At 37.1% G+C, this 20967-nt stretch overlaps 1 protein-coding gene across 1 annotated transcript; it reads right to left on the reverse strand.

The window, feature by feature from the left end:
• Positions 1 to 47: 47 nt before the first annotated feature.
• On the reverse strand, positions 48 to 20915 carry LOC110067618 (trifunctional enzyme subunit alpha, mitochondrial-like). Its single transcript, XM_089279018.1, has 34 exons — positions 20739 to 20915; positions 19383 to 19415; positions 18558 to 18628; positions 18154 to 18195; positions 17653 to 17744; positions 17369 to 17399; positions 15602 to 15649; positions 14573 to 14632; positions 14038 to 14157; positions 13218 to 13320; positions 12444 to 12513; positions 11822 to 11880; positions 11322 to 11392; positions 10674 to 10724; positions 10450 to 10506; positions 8807 to 8916; positions 8598 to 8646; positions 7669 to 7754; positions 7320 to 7355; positions 6632 to 6683; positions 6405 to 6488; positions 5923 to 5979; positions 5743 to 5772; positions 5455 to 5542; positions 4775 to 4827; positions 4278 to 4346; positions 3827 to 3907; positions 3257 to 3315; positions 2913 to 2968; positions 2581 to 2636; positions 2161 to 2216; positions 1509 to 1599; positions 1000 to 1054; positions 48 to 484 (listed from the first exon to the last, which is right to left on the reverse strand). Exons 1-34 carry the CDS (start codon positions 20818 to 20820, stop codon positions 333 to 335), a joined length of 2310 nt encoding a protein of 769 aa, XP_089135144.1. The 5' UTR covers positions 20821 to 20915; the 3' UTR covers positions 48 to 332.
• Positions 20916 to 20967: the final 52 nt, after the last annotated feature.

The following is a 20967-nucleotide window of genomic DNA, read 5'->3' on the forward strand; positions in this document are numbered from 1 at the left end:
AGTATTCACTGTAATACTAACAGTTTTGAAGACAACTGAGAACTTCATGAAGTTATTTTGTGGCTTTATTCAGTTCCTGTGCATACAAACGTAGTTTGAGCTCCACAAGCTTGGCTGCCACAGAGAAATGCTAAGAGAAATTTAACAGAGGCTGTCAAAAAATCCTTTGTATGGAGTACCCAATAAAAAAAATTGACGGAATCTTTGCCAGTCCACATCATTTTCTGACAGTAAAAAAACCAGACAGTCTTGCTGTTTTGAAGGTTTTATCTTCTAACAGCTTAAGTGTTCTGGCCAGCAATTCACAACAATGCAATGATGATCAGAACATATTATCTCTTGTGAAATTTCTTGCTTGGATCTTTAGCATAATCTAACAACATCTGACATGGAACAAAACGATCTCCACCAATTGCTTCATGCAATCTATGCATTCTTTCCACAAACTTGTCTGCCCCATAGGTGTCAAGGTAACGGAAAGGACCTGAAAAACGAAAATAGCAAAGTAGATTAGGAATTTGTCATGATTAAATTCGGTAGACTACAAGTAGTCCCTATTGCTTACTCTGTCAAATGTGACATAAATAAACTGCAAGAAAAGATTTTGCATGGCCATTTTTTTCTCACCGTTTATTTATGGTCACATTCGATGGACTAAGTGAAAGAAGGACTACTTGTAGTCTAAAATTCTGGGGAGGCAGATCACTGAGTGTACCTTCAGAGGTTGTCTCCAGTGTTACATCCAGATTGTAGTTAATGCTTGTATAATTGGCTAGAATACATAGTTACCCTATGCAATTCTGCTTAGGGGCTTGAAAACAAGCTAGACTTGATTTAGAGTATGAATGTTATGACTTGCACCTTTTTATGAAAGCAAGACTGTTTTCTGATCTAAAATGCTCTCTGGTTGCAGCCAAGAGCCATGCTGGTATAATTCACAGTAAGATGATGAAAAATGTTTGAAGACCTGGAGAGCAGTAATATAATTGATTAACTTACCTCCGTGGAAAGGTGGGAATCCAAGACCAAATACAGCGCCAATGTCACCATCAACCTTGAAAAAAGAAAATTATATGAATTATTTCAAGACAATGTAACATTAGCCTGCAAAACATTAGCCTCCGTGACAGTGCAACAGTGTGGTAATGACAATGTAAGATTAGCCTCTGTCTGCGTTTGCAGGCTAGCGTAACATGAGAAACAAAGCAATACCAGATATCAGTTATTTATTCTCAAGAGTGATCCACATCCTATTTCTCCCTTCAAACTCAATACAGTGCCAAACAAACAGGTGACGAGAATAAACTGACGGATACTGTCCACAAATTCCCAAAACTAACATAGATGACAAAATGTAAGGCAGTCAGTATGGAGAGAAAATTATTGTGCAAAAGGATCGGTTCAAATTGCACCTTAACAGGGCAGATCAGTTTAGGGGGCAGAAATACAACAATCACTGCTCCTGCTTGTAAGATCAACATTTATTTTGCAATGTACCCTTTACTTACTGGATTTCTTAAAATTCCTTCTTGAAGACATAGAACAGATTCATTGACAAAACGACATGCTAGTCTCATTTGGATTTCCTCAGGTTCATGACTGTGAAAAGAACAATCTACATTTGAATTGTATTACTTTTACAGTATCGCTAGGATATTGTTCTACTCATTTACATATCTACTACCCATCCCATTTGCTCATCTGTAAAGCCTGCATACAAGCCAAGTGGCCCATCAGGCTGGCACTTGTATCTCCAGGTTCTGTTGCATGAAGTGACTAGGAGCATTTATACTCCCCCCTGGATGGGATGGTAGTCCATCGCAGGTTTACCCCAGTATTATAATTCACTGGAACCCATATATACACCTAGGTGGAGAGAGGCACTGGGAGAGTAAAGTGTCTTGCACAAGAACACAACACATTGTCCCCACCTAGAATAATGTTTACTTAATAAATGAACAAAAAATTGAATGAATGTCAGATGAAAGAGACCTGATAGGAAAACAAGAAATGCCATTGACACAACATAATTGCAAGCCATCTGTGCAATTCACTTAAAACCACTCCAAGATTATTGCTCTGGAAACTTCCATGGATGGCACTAGAAATACTGCATCTGTCACATAATTGATTGTTTCAATTGAGAGAAAGCTAACTAACCTTCCCTTCTTGGGAATGGAAAATTCTTTAAGGATCTTCTCTGCTTCACCATTGATCTGAAAAAAGTTGAGAATGATCACATGTACATGGTCGTATGAAAACAAGGATTCGAACAGGCTTTTCTGTCCTACGATGAAGCCCCTAGGGTTCCAGGAAGACGGTTTGACCTAAGCAATCATGGAGGCTTAATGAGTTGCCTAAATACTAGATATAACAGTGGTAACATCATTAACTCTGCAGAGTGGATCATATTGCCATTATCTGATATTTCATTTAGATGTGTACTGACCTTGAACCTGTCAAATGTGTACATGTAGGGTGACAGGAATGGAAGTTACAAGCTATATAATAAGGCAATTTTAAGGGACATTGTTTTGAGATGGGCATGGTACATGTACAAAATCAAAAAGGTTCACTCACCTCACGCTTGCCACCTTTCCCAGTGTACACAAAGAAGCCTTTTCCAGATTTTCTTCCTAAAAGTTGAATGATGTACTTGGTAGTTAACAGGTAAAAACATGCACTAAGGAGTTTTACATACACTGTAACCTCTAAAAAACCTTGAAATAAAGGAGTGCTCAGGAGACTTTCCATTGTATGGAAATATAAAATTAATAAGAGTAAACCTACTCGCCTTGAACAATAAAACAGGCGGTGATGTTAAAAAAAAATTAATGTTGGACATTTATCTGACCATTGAGTGCTAAAAAGGCTTATTGAGTTGACTTGTACCCATCCAAAAACCATCATACCTAAATGTCCTCCAGCAACCATTGCCTTTAAGACTCCTGGATCACCACCACCAAATCTAGAAACCACAGAAAACATTGACAGCAGTCACAAAGAGAAACTCAAATTTACAGAAAGGTCATGAATTTACAAATCATTTTACAACTCAATAGCTACATGTAGTAGTATGGCAATAGATACAGTGCATCACTGGTACCATAATTTTTCTGGCACACTCTCAACATGCTCAGATGGAAATGATTGTCACCTTAAAATCATAGGGCTTACTACGATCCCAATCAAAACATGTATAAATGTCACTTAATTTTTTTGTCATTGATGATACACTCTCTAAGCTTCCACTAACCTTTCACCAAAAGCTTTACCAAGATCCTCTGCAACATGGGCTGCGACATCAATACCCACCTGAAGATAGACAAAACGAGCTCCTTAGCTTTTCAGCATTTTACTGGTCATTATTTAGTCTTAAACACTCACAGACGTATTAGGGCATTTTACAACTGATCATGAGGGTCTGAACATTACTGACGGTGAGTGCACACGTCAGACAAACTTATGCAAAGAAAATGAGGAGTCACTATTTTTGTCAACAATGTATTGGTTTGTTATAAGGTAAGTTAGGTATCTCCTGAAATATTTTGTGACAGATTTTCACTCTGTGTGGCTGCGACTTACTGTAATATAATTTACTATTTTATGGATAAAGGTTTATCTAACAATATGCCATTATTGAGTGTCCTTTTACCTGTATCAACACGTGTCTTCATGCAAAATATGGATGCTCATTTTTGTGCAAATCAAACATTTTATCAACATGAATTCTTAAGATTAGGACTCATTTTGAACCACAGGGAAATGGCCACTTGGAAATGGCGCATCCGTTCATCTGTGTAGTTACAAAAACCAATTTTCCTACCTCATCAGCCAAAGTAGCTGATCCAACGGGGAAACCAAATGACTTGGTAAGGTTATCTAAATTCTTTGGGCTTACTCCTTCCTACAACAAAAGATGAATGACAAAGAAATTATTACGTTCTCTACTAAAAGGAGAAATTAATTGGTACAAATTTAATTAAAATTGTAATATCATAGGTGACAAATTACCCCCTAATTTTGGCGTGAAATTTCTGATCAGTGTTAATTTCTAATTTCACTTGTGAAATTGCAAAATTGCAATTGCAACTTTGGTGCGAAATTTCTTGATACAGTAAACAAGTCAAAAGCCCATGATTGTAAGCATAATTTGTCACCCATAATATTAAAAGGTAATCAAATGGTATGCTCCCAATTTACTGTAAACAAGAAGCTCAAAAAGAATAGAACTGGGTGGTCCTGTTAGATAAAATAACATCAAGTAACGTGCACACCTGAAGAAGAGCTACTGCCTCAGCTAATGTTGGAGCCAAGATTCTTGTGGTGTAAAAGCCAGGGCCATCCTAAAATAACCAGAAATGTTTGCTGTTAGTCTTCAATGAAACATGTACATGTATGCAAGAGCATGAAATCAATATAATTATTAAATATGAAATATCATTTATTTAAACAAAATAATTCACTTGCATATCTTCACTATCTACATGTTTGTTATGACCTTGAGACATGACCAACTCACAGTTGACTTGATACAGTGTAGCTCAGTAGGTAGAGCACTGCACCAATACCGCTGAGGTCAAAATGCCTAATTTTTTTTCAGACTTTATTTTTGCAAATACCAATTGAAAACTTGATACAGCTGTGATCTTTAATATTCAGTGAGTAACCTTGCTGATCGAGACTACAAGCTAAGAAAGTAATCACCAAGAAGTAATTTTGCTATCGCTAATTTCAGTTATAAAAGCATCACAATTTAAGCATTTACAATCACCTTGACAACAATGACTGTCTTGCCTTGCTTCAGACCAACACTAACAGCAGCAGCTGTTGAAAGGTAAAGATTTAACAAGACAAACAAATCAAAATGAACAACAACAATTAAATGTATGAAAGTTGGTACGAATAAAATGTGTGGGACAGTCAACAAGAGGCTGAAACAAGATACATGTATTGACTAAAACTGTATATGAATGTCTTTCATTGACTACATTGTACATCACAAGCATACCGCAATTCAAACATAGTAGGGGCATGCAAACAGTGCATCAGAAACAAACAAAATCTCTCATCTACCTTCACAAAAATTTGAGCAATTTTAAAAGCATATGAGACTTGCAGATGTTTGATGCCCTGGTTAATTATACTCTTTCTGACTGCTGAATATTCTATCCTAGCCTCCCATCTCCCCTTAGGGTGGTCACAAAAGTCTCACCACTCCCCATGTATAAGTCCCTGCTGTCAATTACAGTTCAAAACAAATTAATACCTTTGTGTAACCATTTAATTCCTGGATTACGAGAATGAGAGGCACTGGAAGAGTAAATTGTCTTGCCAAAGGAATCAACATGATTATTAAATTCTCCAGCCAGATGTACCATATCTTACACCTAAGTTCATTTAAAAACTAGACAATGAAATAATTAATAATTATAGTAAAATAGCACTTCTTACCAGCTGTGTCATTAGAAGTTTGATCTGTAGTAATGATTTCTAAAAGAGGCATCTTATCGACTGGAGAGAAGTAATGCATTCCTATAACCTACATAAAAGATGGATAAGAAAACCTGGTAAGATGTTTCAAGTAAACTGGCCAGAAGAACAAATATGCTGAACAAATGTTTGACATATGAAATCGGACCATACATGTAGAAAGCTAAGTAGGTTATTGAGCCATATTAAGGTTACAGAGTTAATGCATTCCAGGAAAGTAAATTTGATAATTAATTATTACTTGGTTACCTTTTCTGGTCTCTTGCTTGCTTGTGCAATCTAAAAAAATAACATTTATTTAATATTTCTTATAATTATGTAAAAGTACGGCAACGAATAATTACTAGCAATGCATAGTATTATTGAAATGTCTAGAAATGCAGAAATATGCAGAACATTAAATTTTTATCACATACATGTAATACTAACCTGATGTATGGGGAGGGCTGATGTATTTGAAGCAAATATACAATGTTCAGGTATGACCTGCATGAAAACAAAAATGTCATTTAGTTATTGAGTAATTATTATAATTAATTAAGAAAAAGAATCATTTTAAACACCATCTCTTCTTAATTATGTAGTAGCTGCACAGTGGCCTAAATGGTTACTGCACCGGGCTCCAGATTGAGTGGTCCAAATTTGAGCCCTGGCTGGGGTCACTGCATCATGTTCTTGACGAAGACAAGTCCCTCTCTTTACCCAGGTGTATAAATGGATACCAGCAAATAGGAGGTAATCCTGTGATTTGACTTGCATCCCATCCAGGGGGGAGTAGAAATACTCCTAGTCACTTCATGCTACAGAAACTGGGATAGGCTCCTGCTGTATGGCCCACTGGCCTGATGCAGACTTAACCATCTACCTAATCATACAGTCATATAATTACATATTAGAACCATTGGCCAGACCTCTTCAATCTCCTTGATAACTTTGTGTTTGATGTTGAGATCCTCAAAGACAGCTTCAATCACCATGTCAGCATTCTGAAAGTTCTGCATTTTGAGAATAATCAGGGCACTGTGCATTAGGAATGTGATCATGACGACAGGCAGTTAGTCTTAATTAAAATTTTGAAGTGTTATTTCTTGTGGAAACAAAAAAAAAAACAAAACAAAATCAGAAATCAAAAGCTTACGCTGAAGTCTAATTGCGCAGACAGGTTAGACATCATATGATCTCTCTCAAATCTACAGGAAACAAAAATGTTCTACTGTTATTTTTTTACTCAATGTTTTACTCAGGAAAGGCTCAAGGAACATCTTGGGATGTATGACTAGAGCTACATGTATTTTAAGGTCATTCCCCAGTATTGCATTGCGCATCCCTACTGTGCATAATTTCACGCGTGATTAGTGCAAGCGCATTAAAAAATGGCGGCTTTTTGTTTACAGCTGGACCTTGCCATAGAGGTAAATCGTCATTTTCTTGCAAACAAGTATGGTGACCTATCGTTTTTTCTGTTGTTTTGAATTGAGTAATAAATTTCTCTGTGTAAAATAAATATGGACCAATTCTCAGTGTAGGACAAAAAGCAATCGTCGGAAACGTGAAGTTAGCAAGCAATCGTGATTACAATCATGATGTTATTATAAGGATTTATATGGGTATAAACAAGGTGCTGTTGCTCCTAAACGAACATGGGGACCCCTCATTTTTATTTCAAAATTTAAGTTCCTATAATATAAACAATCAATACGCAAAGTTTCACAAAAATCTCAGTGGAGGTCCTATTTCAGTGGAATGACCTTAAGGAAGATAATTAATTTTGTGAAGGTGGAGCTACATGTACATGTACATTGTTATTTACAGTAAACAGCACTTACGATGTCATTGCCTTCTTCTTCACACGACCATTTAATCTGCAGGACAAAAAAAAAAACATTTGTGTCAATTCAATTCAATATACTCTGCATGACAATAGAAAAGAGAAGTAAAGAGGAAAGATTCCTGATTTATTCCTTTCAAGCAAGCAAGCAAGTGATAAGAATAATGAAAGCCATAAACTAAGACATTGTGGGTATTGAAATGTAGTATCACCAAACACTGAGAAAACAAAATTAAGGAAAAATAATTAAAGAAATGTTTGACAGAGAAACATTTGAAAACTGAATGGCAGAGATAGCATAACATAAATCAAAAAATCATGTGATTCCAGTGCTTTTGCTGACATACCCCTTAAAGATTTGTTCCTGTCCACGTGTGAGTCCCTCTTGGATGTTGTCTTTCAATATCACATGATGACCTTTCTGAAGACTAACCTGTTGGTAAAGAGGTTGAATATAACTGTGATCCATAAGTGAATTTTATACAGTAGAATCTTCGAAACTATCAATGATATGAAGCAAATACAAGAACACTGACAGCTTTTTGAAGTGTTGTTGAGAATAATATATTGGCCGATAAAGTGAAAAACAAATTGAAATAATTACTAATGTACCAATGACTTTGTTATTATTTACTTTAGATAGGCCAAGTCTGGTGCTTAACTACATTTTTTCCCACTAGAATGGTGCTTATTTTGCTAGATATAAAACTTCATGTAGTCCATTCCAGATTAATATACCCCTGGATTCAAGTCTAATTCAGACTGCTTGATCTGGCATCCAAGCCACTATTCATCAGGCAACTAATCCCTCCAAGTGAACCTTGAGTTTGATGTTTTATCAATCAATCAATATTTTTTATTAGCTCACAAACATAAATTACATTTACAGTGTATATGACATGACAAATAATTTCTGCTTACTAGAAAGGCCTTTCAAAATACAGAAGAATGGCATTTTTCTTTTTGAAATATCTTTTTTTCTTTCAGAGATATTGACATTTTTCTATTATGCAAAATTTAAGAGCTGCTTGTCTGAAGGGCAAGGTGAAATTCAAGTTTTTTTAAACCCTGTATGGGGCTTATGGGGCTAAATGCAATTGAAGCAAAGAGCGTGAGACAATTGCTGGGCAGCCGTTGTCTTTGCTAATGTGGGGTGATCTCAGGGTTTTTACGTGTGTATAATTCAGTAAATTTACAGTTCTCCTGTTCAGTTCAAGCCGTTTGGCTCATGTTGCTCTTTACTTACAGTCTTAATAAAAGCTTTTCCATAACTTACCTGGCCAATTCCAGCACCCATAAGACCAGCACCAAGAACAGCAACAGTTCTAACAATAAGAGAAAGAAAAACAGGTCAACACACGATCATTTAACTATTTTTGATAAAAAGACTTTCAACTGATGTTTGGTGTGATTTTGGAATAGACATTTCTTTTTTTCACTGTACAAAAACAATAAATAATCCATATTGAAGAATTACAGGTGTACCTGACTGGTCTCTTGGGTTCACCATAGTGATTCTTTTTGCATTCAGTTTGACCAAAGAACAGACCCATCAAGGCTTTGGCTTCGCTTGTTTGACTTAATTCACCAAATTCCTGAAAGACGACAAAAATGTCAGAGTTCAATATTGCGCCCACGTCAGGTTACAATACACGTAGTTTCAATTATTACCTCACTGACAGATCATCAACAATTGAATAGCTTGGTGCACGACTGACGTAAGAGACTTTTTCGGGTGAAACTTTTTTCCTTCAAAAGTGCCTGAACTTTTGCATGTGCTTTTCAATTAATTAGTTACTGTAGTAAAACATTTGCCTGTGTTTTGTTTGGCTGATTTGCACTTTGTTTCTGAGAAAAACCAGGACAAAGTATTAAAGCCTGCACAATGAACGCAATGAGGTGGAAAAAGAGGAAATCATTAATTTAAATTTTCGACTTTGTATTAGTACGTTCTAACATGGCGCAAGTGATTAAAGCACGTGCAGGCACATGCACACAGTAAAATTCTCCTCAGAGTGTCGGTTCAAATCCCAGATTTTTCCATTTTTTTCTTTTTTTGCTCTTCTTTTTATTACCTTTTTGTTAACAAGGAAAACCTATTTGTCGAGTTAAGCCGCCGAACAATGCTAGTCAGATCCACTGGTTCAATGCTGGCTTCGACATTTTTCCTTCACTTGACACCCATCTTGGACGGCTCTTTTTTTTAATTGATTGAAACAATCTTCTGCAAATTGTTGCTCTGGTTCGTCATCAAGCTCTGTTTGAAATGATCATCGATTTTACGATCACTTCACTGAATGGTGGGAAAACGCACATGCATGCTATGTGGACAAATTCTTGTACATACACAAAATTTCACCATAAGCAGTATATTAGCATTATTGGCCAACACCTTCACTATAGACTCCAAAAATGATAGTATAAGCTGGTGGCCAAATGCTTGCTGTTATCAGCCAGAAGTCTTGAGCTGACCTTTATTCAGTTCAGAATTTCTTGCTTAAAATTGCTTAATAATTAAGTACGAAGACACTCTGAATTATTCAGAGTGTCTTCGTACTTACTTTGGATATCTTCTTGTAATTTGCACTGATGTTCAAAATTTGTGTTGGTGTTACCTGAACTCCTTTTTAGCCAATCAGCACTAAGTATTTTTTTTTCAAGTGTAATAAGTGTACTATTTGTCATTGTATTATCGTAATTTTTACAAACACCATCATTTTCACTTACATTGACTTTAAAATTTACATCAATTGTCCATGAAAAGTCCTCTTTAAGGAGTGTCAATAAAGTTTTTATTGTATTGTATTTTAGAAAACAGTCCTTAGAAAATATGCACGCTGATTGGTTAAAAATCGTGTTAACTCGATAGAAACAGAGAACTAGCACAAGCTGTTGACATAATGATGGCACAAGCAATGAGAATTTACACTTTGATATTCAAAGTTAACAAGTTGTTTTTCTTTTTGTTGTTGTGGTGTTTTCTAAAAGAAATAGAAAACATGTTCTCCGTTTTTCTATCCAGTTATAGAAACACTCGTGAAAGTTTAGGAGAACTCGAAAAAGCTGTGGAAACACTTCCCTTCTATTTCTTACAGATCATGTAATTATAAGCACTGCTGATTACCAACCTCAGCCTCTTTCCTGTAACCTTCTGGCTGACCTTTCTCCATACCATTCTTAACAACCTACCGAGGAAAAGTAAGTGTTCATGACAAACTGAACTCAATTTGGTCCATTAAAGAAACAAAAAAAAAAATAGCATTGCCACCACCATCTGAACAAGTTTCATAAAAAATGTAAAGGAAAAACCTCTTCTGAACTGTCAGAAGAGATCATGGAATGTTTGACTTACATCAATAATTCTCAAAGGAGCTGGATAGAGACCTCCTGTCTTCTTCATAACCTGACAAGGAATAAATAAAAGGTTACACTCTGGTGAGCTTGGTAAAGGGTTTCACAAACATTTTCAACAGGAGGGCAACTGGTTTTCACAGGTGGGCAAAACTTTTTGAACCCAACTTCTATATAAGAAAAACTTTCTTCTATATGGTCAAATCAGGCGGGCAAAATTATCATCACAGCTGGTCAATTTGCCCAGTACCCAGCTCTTAATGAATCCTCTGGCTAGGTGATAACATTATTGTCACTGCGACATCATAAAATATACAGCTAGTTAAAGAAAAAGCTTGCCACAGATCTCTTGTAGCTCAGTACTTCAAGTGTGAAACCAGTGTGTGAAAAACCCCAGGATTTGAATCCCATTGGGATGTAGATGTTCTTCTGCACAGTCTAAATGCAATGTATGTGACACTGTTGGACTACACCAATCTTACATAGCCACAGCTTTGAAAATTTAGTACTAAGAATAGGAGTTATGAAGTACACAGTACAAAACGAAAAGTGAAAAAATAAACGGTTGGAATACATGTAATGTGCGCTGTTAGTACTTTGATAACAGAATGGTTGGACAAGATTAAAATTTGGTTATGGGTCAACTTACCGTCTCTTTGGCCTTCTTGAATACATAGTTTCTTCCAAATTCTGTGTCTGTTGTTATTTTGTATTGTAAGTCTAAAAGGAAAAGTATGAACACATAATGAACCTGTCATCAAAATAACTCCAATCTAAGTACTCACAAATGCAGCCAAGTCCATAATTAAAAGATTGTTACCAGATTCATCAGGAACTGGATATAAAAATTCTACAGATTTCAACTACCTGCAGCAGAGGTATGCATTCCTAGCCTCATTCAGGAAGGATATAAGGAATGGCGGAATCTATTTTCTTCAATTTTGTGCTCTGTTAGTCCAACATTGCAAGCTAATGAGAACTGGATCTATACCATTTAATTTTTTCCTTCCAAAATGATGAGTAATTGTTGCTTACATGTATTTTAGCATGCGTGTTCCATCTGACAGTTGATATCTACACTTCAATAAAGGCAGTTTGAGAACTAGACTAACTAAATCCTTAATTATCAGCACTGTACATGTAAGTTACCTTTCATGTTTGCCCATGAATGTGACCTATCTACTTTTATAGCACCCCTAGCCACACTCCTAAACATGGAACAGGTAAAAGTGGTTAATGGTATCCTTAATTCATTACAAAATTAATAGCAGTGAAGTTGTTGGGGGGGGGGGGGGGGGGGGGAGAATGCTGTGGGCAGCTTGTAATGAACTAGATGAAGTACCAATAAGTGATTTGCATTACGGCATCATTTGACTACAACTACCACAATCCTTCACATTTTCTCTTTACTCATATGTTAATTATGACAATTATTGTAAGTTATCTAAACCACACTATGGTTTAAAAATTTAAATAGTAAAGGAGAAACAAAGTGAATTCTGGTAGTAATATAATGTAGTCAGATGACAGCATCATGCAAGTGAGCCCTAAAAATTGCTTCCCGCTGTGGACAGAATCAGAGCTAAGCACCAGTAGCCTGATATGCTACACCCCTTGACTTAAAGACCGACATGCTTGTACCTTACTACCACATCCCAGTCCTGTGCATTGATTTGGTTTAACTTTCTTAAAAAACACTGATGTTGACTAAAATCATGACAGTTGGAAGGACTGACATGATAACATTTTTATTAATGTCCTTGTTACTTACTTAGCAGTCTGGACTGCAACATCTTCAAGGTACTGTAAGGTGTTCTCTGCAGGAGCCTTGAGACCAGGACCTGGAAACAAAGTAACAAAAACATTCATCCAGTTGACAGTAGAACCAAGAGTGCAAAATACTGCATTGTAACTAGAGCAGAGTAATGCAGAGCAAGCAGAGAACAGTACAACTCAGCCCAGAGGTACTGACAGCAGAGTAGTGTAAAGTGGTGAAGAATAGAGCAGAGCAGAGTAGGGTAGAGTACAAAAGAGCACAGCAGAGCAGAGTAGGGCAGGGCAGGGCAGGGCAGGGCAGGGCAGGGCAGGGCAGGGCAGGGCAGGGCAGGGCAGGGCAGGGCAGGGCAGGGCAGGGCAGGGCAGGGCAGGGCAGGGCAGGGCAGGGCAGGGCAGGCTAGGGTAGTGAAGCATAGAGTAGAGTAGAGTAGAGTAGGGTAGGGTAGGGTAGAGAAGGGTAGGATAGGGTAGGGTAAAGTAGAGAAGCATAAAGCAAAGATGAGTACAGTAGAGGAGAATAAAGCTTAGAGCAGAGTGCAAATTGCAAAGTGCAGTACAGTAGAATAGAGAAGGACAAAGCAGAAAATGAATGGCACAGAGCAGTGTGTCATAGAGTAGAGAATAGTAGCATGAGACCAGAAAAGCTCGATGTCTAATGCCTTGTGACACATAGCAAAACACAGCAGAGTGCAGTGTACTGTATACTGCAGAAAGACCAATGGAAAACCAGTAAGAAGTTATCATAAATTCTTTGGTCACAATAGAATACCTAGTGGTTTGATCAGCTGATCAACAAGGCCCATCCTTTTAGCTTTATTTGATTTGATGTTCTTTCCTGTTAGCATCATATCCAAAGCATCGGGAAGGCCAACCTGTCAGTAGAAGAATGGTGATGAGACTCTCAAATGACTCAGTCATCATGGTCAAACATCATACAACAATAAACCAGATACATGTATGTACAATAAAACCACTTGGCATGATAAGACACAATCTGTTACATGCACTTCTCTACTTATGTTTTGAGGCACCGATAACAACAAAAATAGTGTCACCTACATGTATGGCAATTATTCAAAAGCAGTATTTAAAACTGCAGAAGGGGCCTTTCACACCAGTCTTTAAAACCAAAGTTGTTCTTTTAAAATTATATTTTTCTTTGTTTGAAGCAAACTTACTTTACAATGACTGACCAGTAAAACCCATGTTGTTTACGTCCCGATCTTTTAGTAAAGCCAACTCAGTCTTACATTCAGTGATGACAAATACATTGCAGCTTGTTTAAGAAAACGAGGAAGTACACTTTGTTAAGAGCATTCTCTTATTATCTTATAATAATTATGTGATGCACAAAATGTGTTTTTAGTTACTGCATATGAAATAATACATGTAGCTGTTAAATACTGACTGTTTCGTTTTTCCAATTTCGTTTTGGCATTGCTTGAGAAATTAGACACCAGAACGGACCCATATTCATGTTAAATTTACATGTATGTTAATAATCATTGGTTTGATCAAAGATGTCAACCATGTTGAAAACATGACAAAGATTGTATCTATTAAGCTCGACAATAGAAAACTGTTCTTACAAGCTTAGGCAATCTTTGAGTTCCACCAGCACCAGGAAGCAAACCAAGCATAACTTCTGGGGCAGACAAAACAGTGGCAGGATTATCAACAGCCACTCTGTAGTGACAGCACAAGGCAAGCTGACAAAAAAAAGACATTTTCAAGGCACATTAGTGTCATCTACATATTACTCAAGTAAGCCCATGTGTTCCTGAAGGTGTAGCATGGCCAGGGCAGCTGTTGAGTGGAATCCACAAGGCAAATGAAAGAGGGGAAGGCCAATGCAGTCATGGAGGCACACTCAAGTGATAGAGTTGAAGGAAAAAGATGTGACTTGGGCCGCTGCCAACAAATCAGCCCAAAACAGGATTACATGTAGATGGAAAGTGATGGTGACAGACTTACATGTATGTTCTGCATGGAACTAAGGAGTGTAAAGAAGAAGTCCGGGTGCTGGTACAACAAATACAAAGACTCTATGAACAACATCTTTCAGTAACTGTTATGATTTACAAAAATTATAGTGCCATGATAATTTTTCTTTTGAAACTTTACCTCGAGACCACCTCCAAGGCAAGTTCCCATGATAGCTGCAATATAAGGTTTGGCACTATCCTGCAGTATTAAGATTAGATAGATATCTGAGTGGTCTCTCATATACAATGTAGTCTGCAGTGCAGGCATATTTTGGGCGTGTTTAATGCACATTTTCATATCAGGCCGCCATCTTGGATTTGGTAACTGTTGAGGATTGGGGCGAGGATATATTTGCCAAGGGAGTAGGCATTAAGTGGAAAAATTTCAAGTGCCCCACCCCCCACCCCGCCTCTGCACCAACCCTCTAACGGTCAAGCATCCCATTATAATCCAAGATGGTGGCATCCAAAACCTGATTTATCTACTGTTCCGCTCCAAAATAACGCCTGCACTACAAGTTATCTCTCATATTGGTCAAGATAATAAATAAGATGCAAAAATTTACCTCTTGCAAGATTAAAAAGAAATACTACACAGGTGACTTTAGAACCACATCATCTAAGCATGGAATTTTCTTGGTCAAGTTTCACAGCTCTCTTCATCAAAGCAAACTATTTTTTCAAAAGCAACTTGAAGTTGATAATGTAAATTCAATAGACCAATATGGATATATTAAAATTCAGCCTAAAACAATAGACCTCAGTACGAGGCCCTGGGGAATAACTACAGAGTTCATCGGGTTTATTCCCCAGAGCCTTGTGCTGAGGTCTGTTGTGTTAGGTTGAATTTTAATATATTATTGAAATTGGTCTATTGCCATAGCAAGTTCGTGAAGATGTCTATTTGATTAGCCTTTCATCAGAGCAAAGACAGAGGGTTAATGCTCAAAGCAGCCACTTTACAAACTTGTAATAGCAGTTAATTTACTTTTATCAACCTCAAGTTGAGAGGCACCAATTAAAAACTTCACTTCAGCAAGGACAGAATGAATTTTTGAGCATGAGAAGAATGATGTCTGTTACTCAGAAATACAAATTGCACATTATGATACAGGAAGAGAGAAAGAGAAACATTCTAGTACAAAAGCACACTTGTCAATGTACAAACCTCAATATGTTGCATCACTTTTTGTCCATTGGCTGAAATTTCTGCCACCTAAGGGTGAAATGAAACTCAGATTTGTAATTTGAAGTTACAGTTATCTATCTGGTCCTCAGTGTTGGGGATGTAACATGATGAGCCAACAACCCACCCTCTTAAAAGAGTACGCAATGACAAAATCATCAAACATTCAAAAAAATCCATAACACCTTGGAGCCACCAGGGCACCCTTCTTAAGTGAGAGGGATAGAGAGCTAATGAAACAAGCTTTTAGCCACATGGATGTCCAGGCATCCTGTGGATGGCCACTTATTAAAGCAAATCGTTTTATTTTTCATATGTTGCCTTTTTAATTGTTCATTTGAGCAGGCCCTATAGCACATTTTGGATGCCCACTTTTCAAATCCTGGCTAAAAGCCTGGAGTTAAATCTGTATCATGCACTTGGGCCAAGGACAAGGCAAACTTAGGGGTCAACCAAACCACTAAACTATATGCATGTGACTCCACCCTTAGGGTCAGGGGTCACATGTGCCACACTTGGTACAAAGAGGATAACAGAAGAAAAACCTTCCAACAATAAATAATTTTGGGGAGGCTTGCCCTTCAGACAAGCTGTAACTATGATGTACACTGTACTAGCCTGAAAGTCATTCCCTTTAGCCCCCCCGAAATTCCTTTCTTATACAAGTACGTCTGTAATTCAAATGTTCTAAAAAATCATTGCCATCGGGCAAGTGAGGGACTGAATCCATTACCCCATCTATACAGTCCACTAGCCCGACTGCAAGATCCACTAGCCCTGGGGTAGGAGATGCAACTTTGCATGTTGTTCAATTAATGGTTTTCATTACATAAAAACTAGCTCAATAAACAGGCCTTCTGTTATTACACAATGGTGCCACTTCACACAATCGACCTCAAATCGCATCCGACCACCCAATTCATGAATTCACTTGCATGCTTCATGACAATTCACTCAATTTTAACAAAATAAACCATTAGCTAACATTTTATCTGGAAAAATCCTGCATCTACATGGCATTTCAAGATGATCTGGCTTTGAAAAAACCTCAAAAACCTTCTGCAACCATCGACTCCATAAACAACAGCAATCCAAGGTGGTTTTGGTTGTCTGGGCTATACCGGTAGTACTTGTTTTCATTCTCAAAGAATTGCCTATTGGTGTAATGCAGACAATCCCTTTCTTTGCTTGGGCCAATCAGAATTACCAGACTGAGTACATTTCAAAACAATATGATCCAAGTATTGTTAGTTTGACTGCAAACTGTAGCTTCTTTTGTGGAATACAAAACAAATGTCCTTCGTGGACAAGTCTCTGCTGAAAGCGCCTACTGTTTCTTTGACTGAAAGACAAAATCGCACCTTGCTCGAAATTCAACTGTGAAAGACAGAGCAACAAAATACCCCTTCCTCACAGAGAAAAGGAAGATCTTTTGTTCATCATGCAACACTGTGATCAATCATCTTCGGAAGTTCGCGGTGGACAAGCACCTTAAGTCTTCTTTTTATCCCAATTTACACATCGCTGTTTAATTGTTGTTTCTTTGAGTTCAAATTGTCTTTGGAGCAGCCCAAAGTGGTTTTCTTCTTCAGAAACCTAGTAAAACAAGCTTAAAATAGCTCAGAAAAAACTCACATAATTAATCTGCCCTGAGAATTTCACCTAATTTCTGGTTATCTATCGTACCCTATCAGAAGGACTGAATAAATGAAATGAAAAATGTTAACACAAATGTATATGTACACTTACCTTCTGTGAGGTGTCACCTGCAAGCAGCATGCTAGGAAAAAAGAAATGTTTATTGCAATACAATATTTTGTCAACATGCTCTTGCAATAGCGTTTTCATTGATCGACATATCTTACACAATGCTCAGAAGTATTATTTGTTTAGCTTATGGGCTGTTTCTTACACTTTGCTAAAGCATTCGAAACAAGAACTAGAATGAAAGACATGTTAATAAAGTTGTTATCGTTATTGTTATCGTCATTGTTGTTATTACTATTAACAACGAAAAACTCAAAATCCCTTACTTGATGTCTGCACCAGCAATCCAACAGCCTGGTTTTGAAGATGCAAGAACAACACTTTCCACCTCTCGATTGTTTTCCACATCTTGCATCACCTAATAAAATCATCAAAATGAAAGGAACTGTTTGTACTGGTATCAATAATCATTAAGTGCCTGGGTGCTTATTGAAAAGGAAGGGTGTTCATCACACATATTGTGGGGTGAATATTCAAACTGTGGAATTATTTTTTCCAACTTTGCCCCCCAACTACTGTACCAATTTAATGGGCAAAAATTGTTTCTAAAACAGATCTCAGCACAATAATAAAACTAAATTCCCAAATTGTGAATCATAATACTTAAATCAATGCAATAGAGGGATGCATAATTGTGAACAAGCCTATTAGAACAGCTGACTGATTATTAGAAGAGGGGGCACTTGTAAAAACGTAGTCACAGAAAGATGCTAAAAGAAAGAATAGAAATGACAAACTAAGCCCAAAATAAAACATTGCTAAATTACCTCAACCAGTTCTCGGGTGAGTTTTTCAGACAGGACATTGACCTAATGCGAGAAACAAAACACAGTTTATATAGCAGGTACTTCAATTGCATGTAACCACTCAATGAACTGTTTGGAGACACACCAAGTGAATGGATAATTCCTGCAGAAGCTAACTACATGATTGTGTGATTAGACAAACTCTGGGAAGGGCACATGGTTTCGAATCTTGACACATATCCACAGTCCTGTGACGATCAACAGAGCAACATTTGGGCCTGGTTTCCTTTCCTGTATAGTGTTGTTAGGTTAGACACCTTTTAGCCACAGTGTAAGTCAACTAGCACGCTTACATGAATACTTTGCTGGTGAAAATATTACCATTCCATGACTTTTAGCCTGCATTACAACAAAACAAGAATCACCTTAGAGTCTGGAGTATCAAACCTGACGACAGCTACACCATCTTTGATATGCCACTTGACACAGTTGTCTCCTGAAGTGAAGCAGATAAAGAAAGTTCTCATTTATGTTGATGGAAAAATACCCTGTAAAAACCCATACTTCTATTAAGCAACTAGATTATGAGCTTGAAACTTCTATCATGTGTTAAGTGACGAGGGCGCAGCCCGAGTCAACTATCATGTGATAGAAATTTAGAGCAAATAATCTAATTGTTTTAGTATAAATCTACTACACGTAGTTGTTCAAAACTTTATCTAAATCCTCTTCAGACACTTAGATAACTTCAAGAAGCGGCCATCATTTTGTTAACAAGGGCACACTACTACGCTACTCACTATCTATCACAGAATAGATAGTGAGTAGTGTAGCCAAACAGAAAACGACATTCGTGATAGAACTCCAGTAGATTTATACTAAAACAGAAGAGAAACTCAGAACTAGCAAGAGCTGATGATACATGTATAATGATGGCACAAGTAAAGACACTTTGCCTGGAATATCCAATAACATGTAAGAGTGTTTATTATTATACATGTATTTACAAATTATTTGTATATAATATCATGTTATATATTATATACAATAATATTATATATAAGAATATTGGCATAATATTCTTATAATTTCTCTGTTCTTTGCATGGTGAAGTAATTACATACAAACCACTTTGTTAATTAAAGTACAGTCAAGTGATTTTCCTTTGCTTTTCCCCACATATTGTACTATACACTTGTGCTACTTCTTCTATTGGTAAAAGACCATGATAATGGAAAAGAATCAAATACCTGCTGCTGTTTGGTTGGAACGTGAGAATGTACCTATAAAGACATTTAAAGTACATCAGATGAATAATGTTTAAAATATAGCAATTTTTTAGACCTACACTTTTTTCCATTCATCACGAGGATGACGTCTGAGATTCAAGTAAGATGAACAATAACTCGAATTATAACAAAACACAAAAGAGAACCGCATACATGTAGCATGTCTTGTTACATGTACATGCACTTGAAAATTCAAAGAGCAATTAAAGCCATAATCATGCATATCTATAACAAAATTCACAATCATGATTGGTTCTCCACATGACTATTTGCCATGTAATCGGCACGCGATCACCTGAGTGTCAAATTACAGGTATTCAATTTTAACTTTTTGTAATTAGATACCTGTAATTAGATACCCATGTGACTGGCACTTCAATTACGCACGCTTTAGTGGCTTCCTTCGTAATGTCTCCTACAGTTTTCAAAACTTATGAGAAGCACAACATACACTTTCGCTCAAAAGAAGTTCTCAAAAGACATTTTTAATTCAGAAATTTGTTATTGATACAATTAATTAGTAACTGGACATCATGTCGTACAATTCAGGGAGTAATCATGCTAGTAATTTCAAATCAGCCCCGTGCTTCGAGTTCATCCAATTTAGAAATTACTCACCTATTACTCCCTGAATTGTACTCCACTCGGTCCAATTACTATATCAAACCAAAAGTAATCACTCTGGCAAATCACAAATGTACACATATTGAATGAATAATCAACAGCATTAAATTACCAATATTTATCTACACACCCTGGAGGGAAAGAGGTACTGTGAGGGTAATATGCCTTGTCCAAGAAAAAACAAAGTCGCTGGGTCAGGACCTGAACCCAGATAGCTTAATCCAAAGTCTAGCACATTTAGATGATTGCAACTATCTCCACAACAACTTAGATCTGGTTCATAAAAATTTATTTTTTTGCCCTTGTTATTGGTTATGTGCTTGGAACCAAAAAATATCCAGCCATGCCAGTTCAATTTGTCTCTAATGCTTACAACACTAAAACGAACGAACCGGTTTTACCGAGGGGGTGGGACTGTCGGTGTGGTTGTTTTATTTGCGTGACCTTCGAACTGTCAAGAAAAGATATGCAGGTTTCACGAAACTTGTTCCCGTCAGCTTTCTTATACGAAGGAATATTTGAAAATCAGAATTCACATTCTGTACAATTATAACTTTGGTACGCAATTTCACAATACAGTGAAACTATTTTAAACACCTTGCGTGTAACCACAATATCCACGTACTGCAAGTTCCACGTGAACGAAAGTCTTCGAGGAACGAAAAGTATGATCAAGTACTATAACAAAAATACCTGCATTGATTGTTGGTACGAGGCACCTCTTGGTAGCCATCGAAATCCGGCTAAATCCAACCCTTAGAGCTGAAGAAAGCATTTTAATTCTTCAGTAAAGTGTAAGGAAGTTTCCCACAAACTCACAAACTCGCAAACTCTTTCATCGGCCGGGGTTTTCTCCAATGTGCGCAGGCGCTCTTGTCAACGTAACCTCTTTCCCAGGATCCTTTTCGCTTCTGGTCTCAAA

Source organism: Orbicella faveolata, unplaced genomic scaffold (genome assembly GCF_042242905.1).
Source record: "Orbicella faveolata isolate gen_17 unplaced genomic scaffold, um_ofav_v1 contig_47, whole genome shotgun sequence".
Lineage (NCBI taxonomy): Eukaryota > Metazoa > Cnidaria > Anthozoa > Scleractinia > Merulinidae > Orbicella > Orbicella faveolata.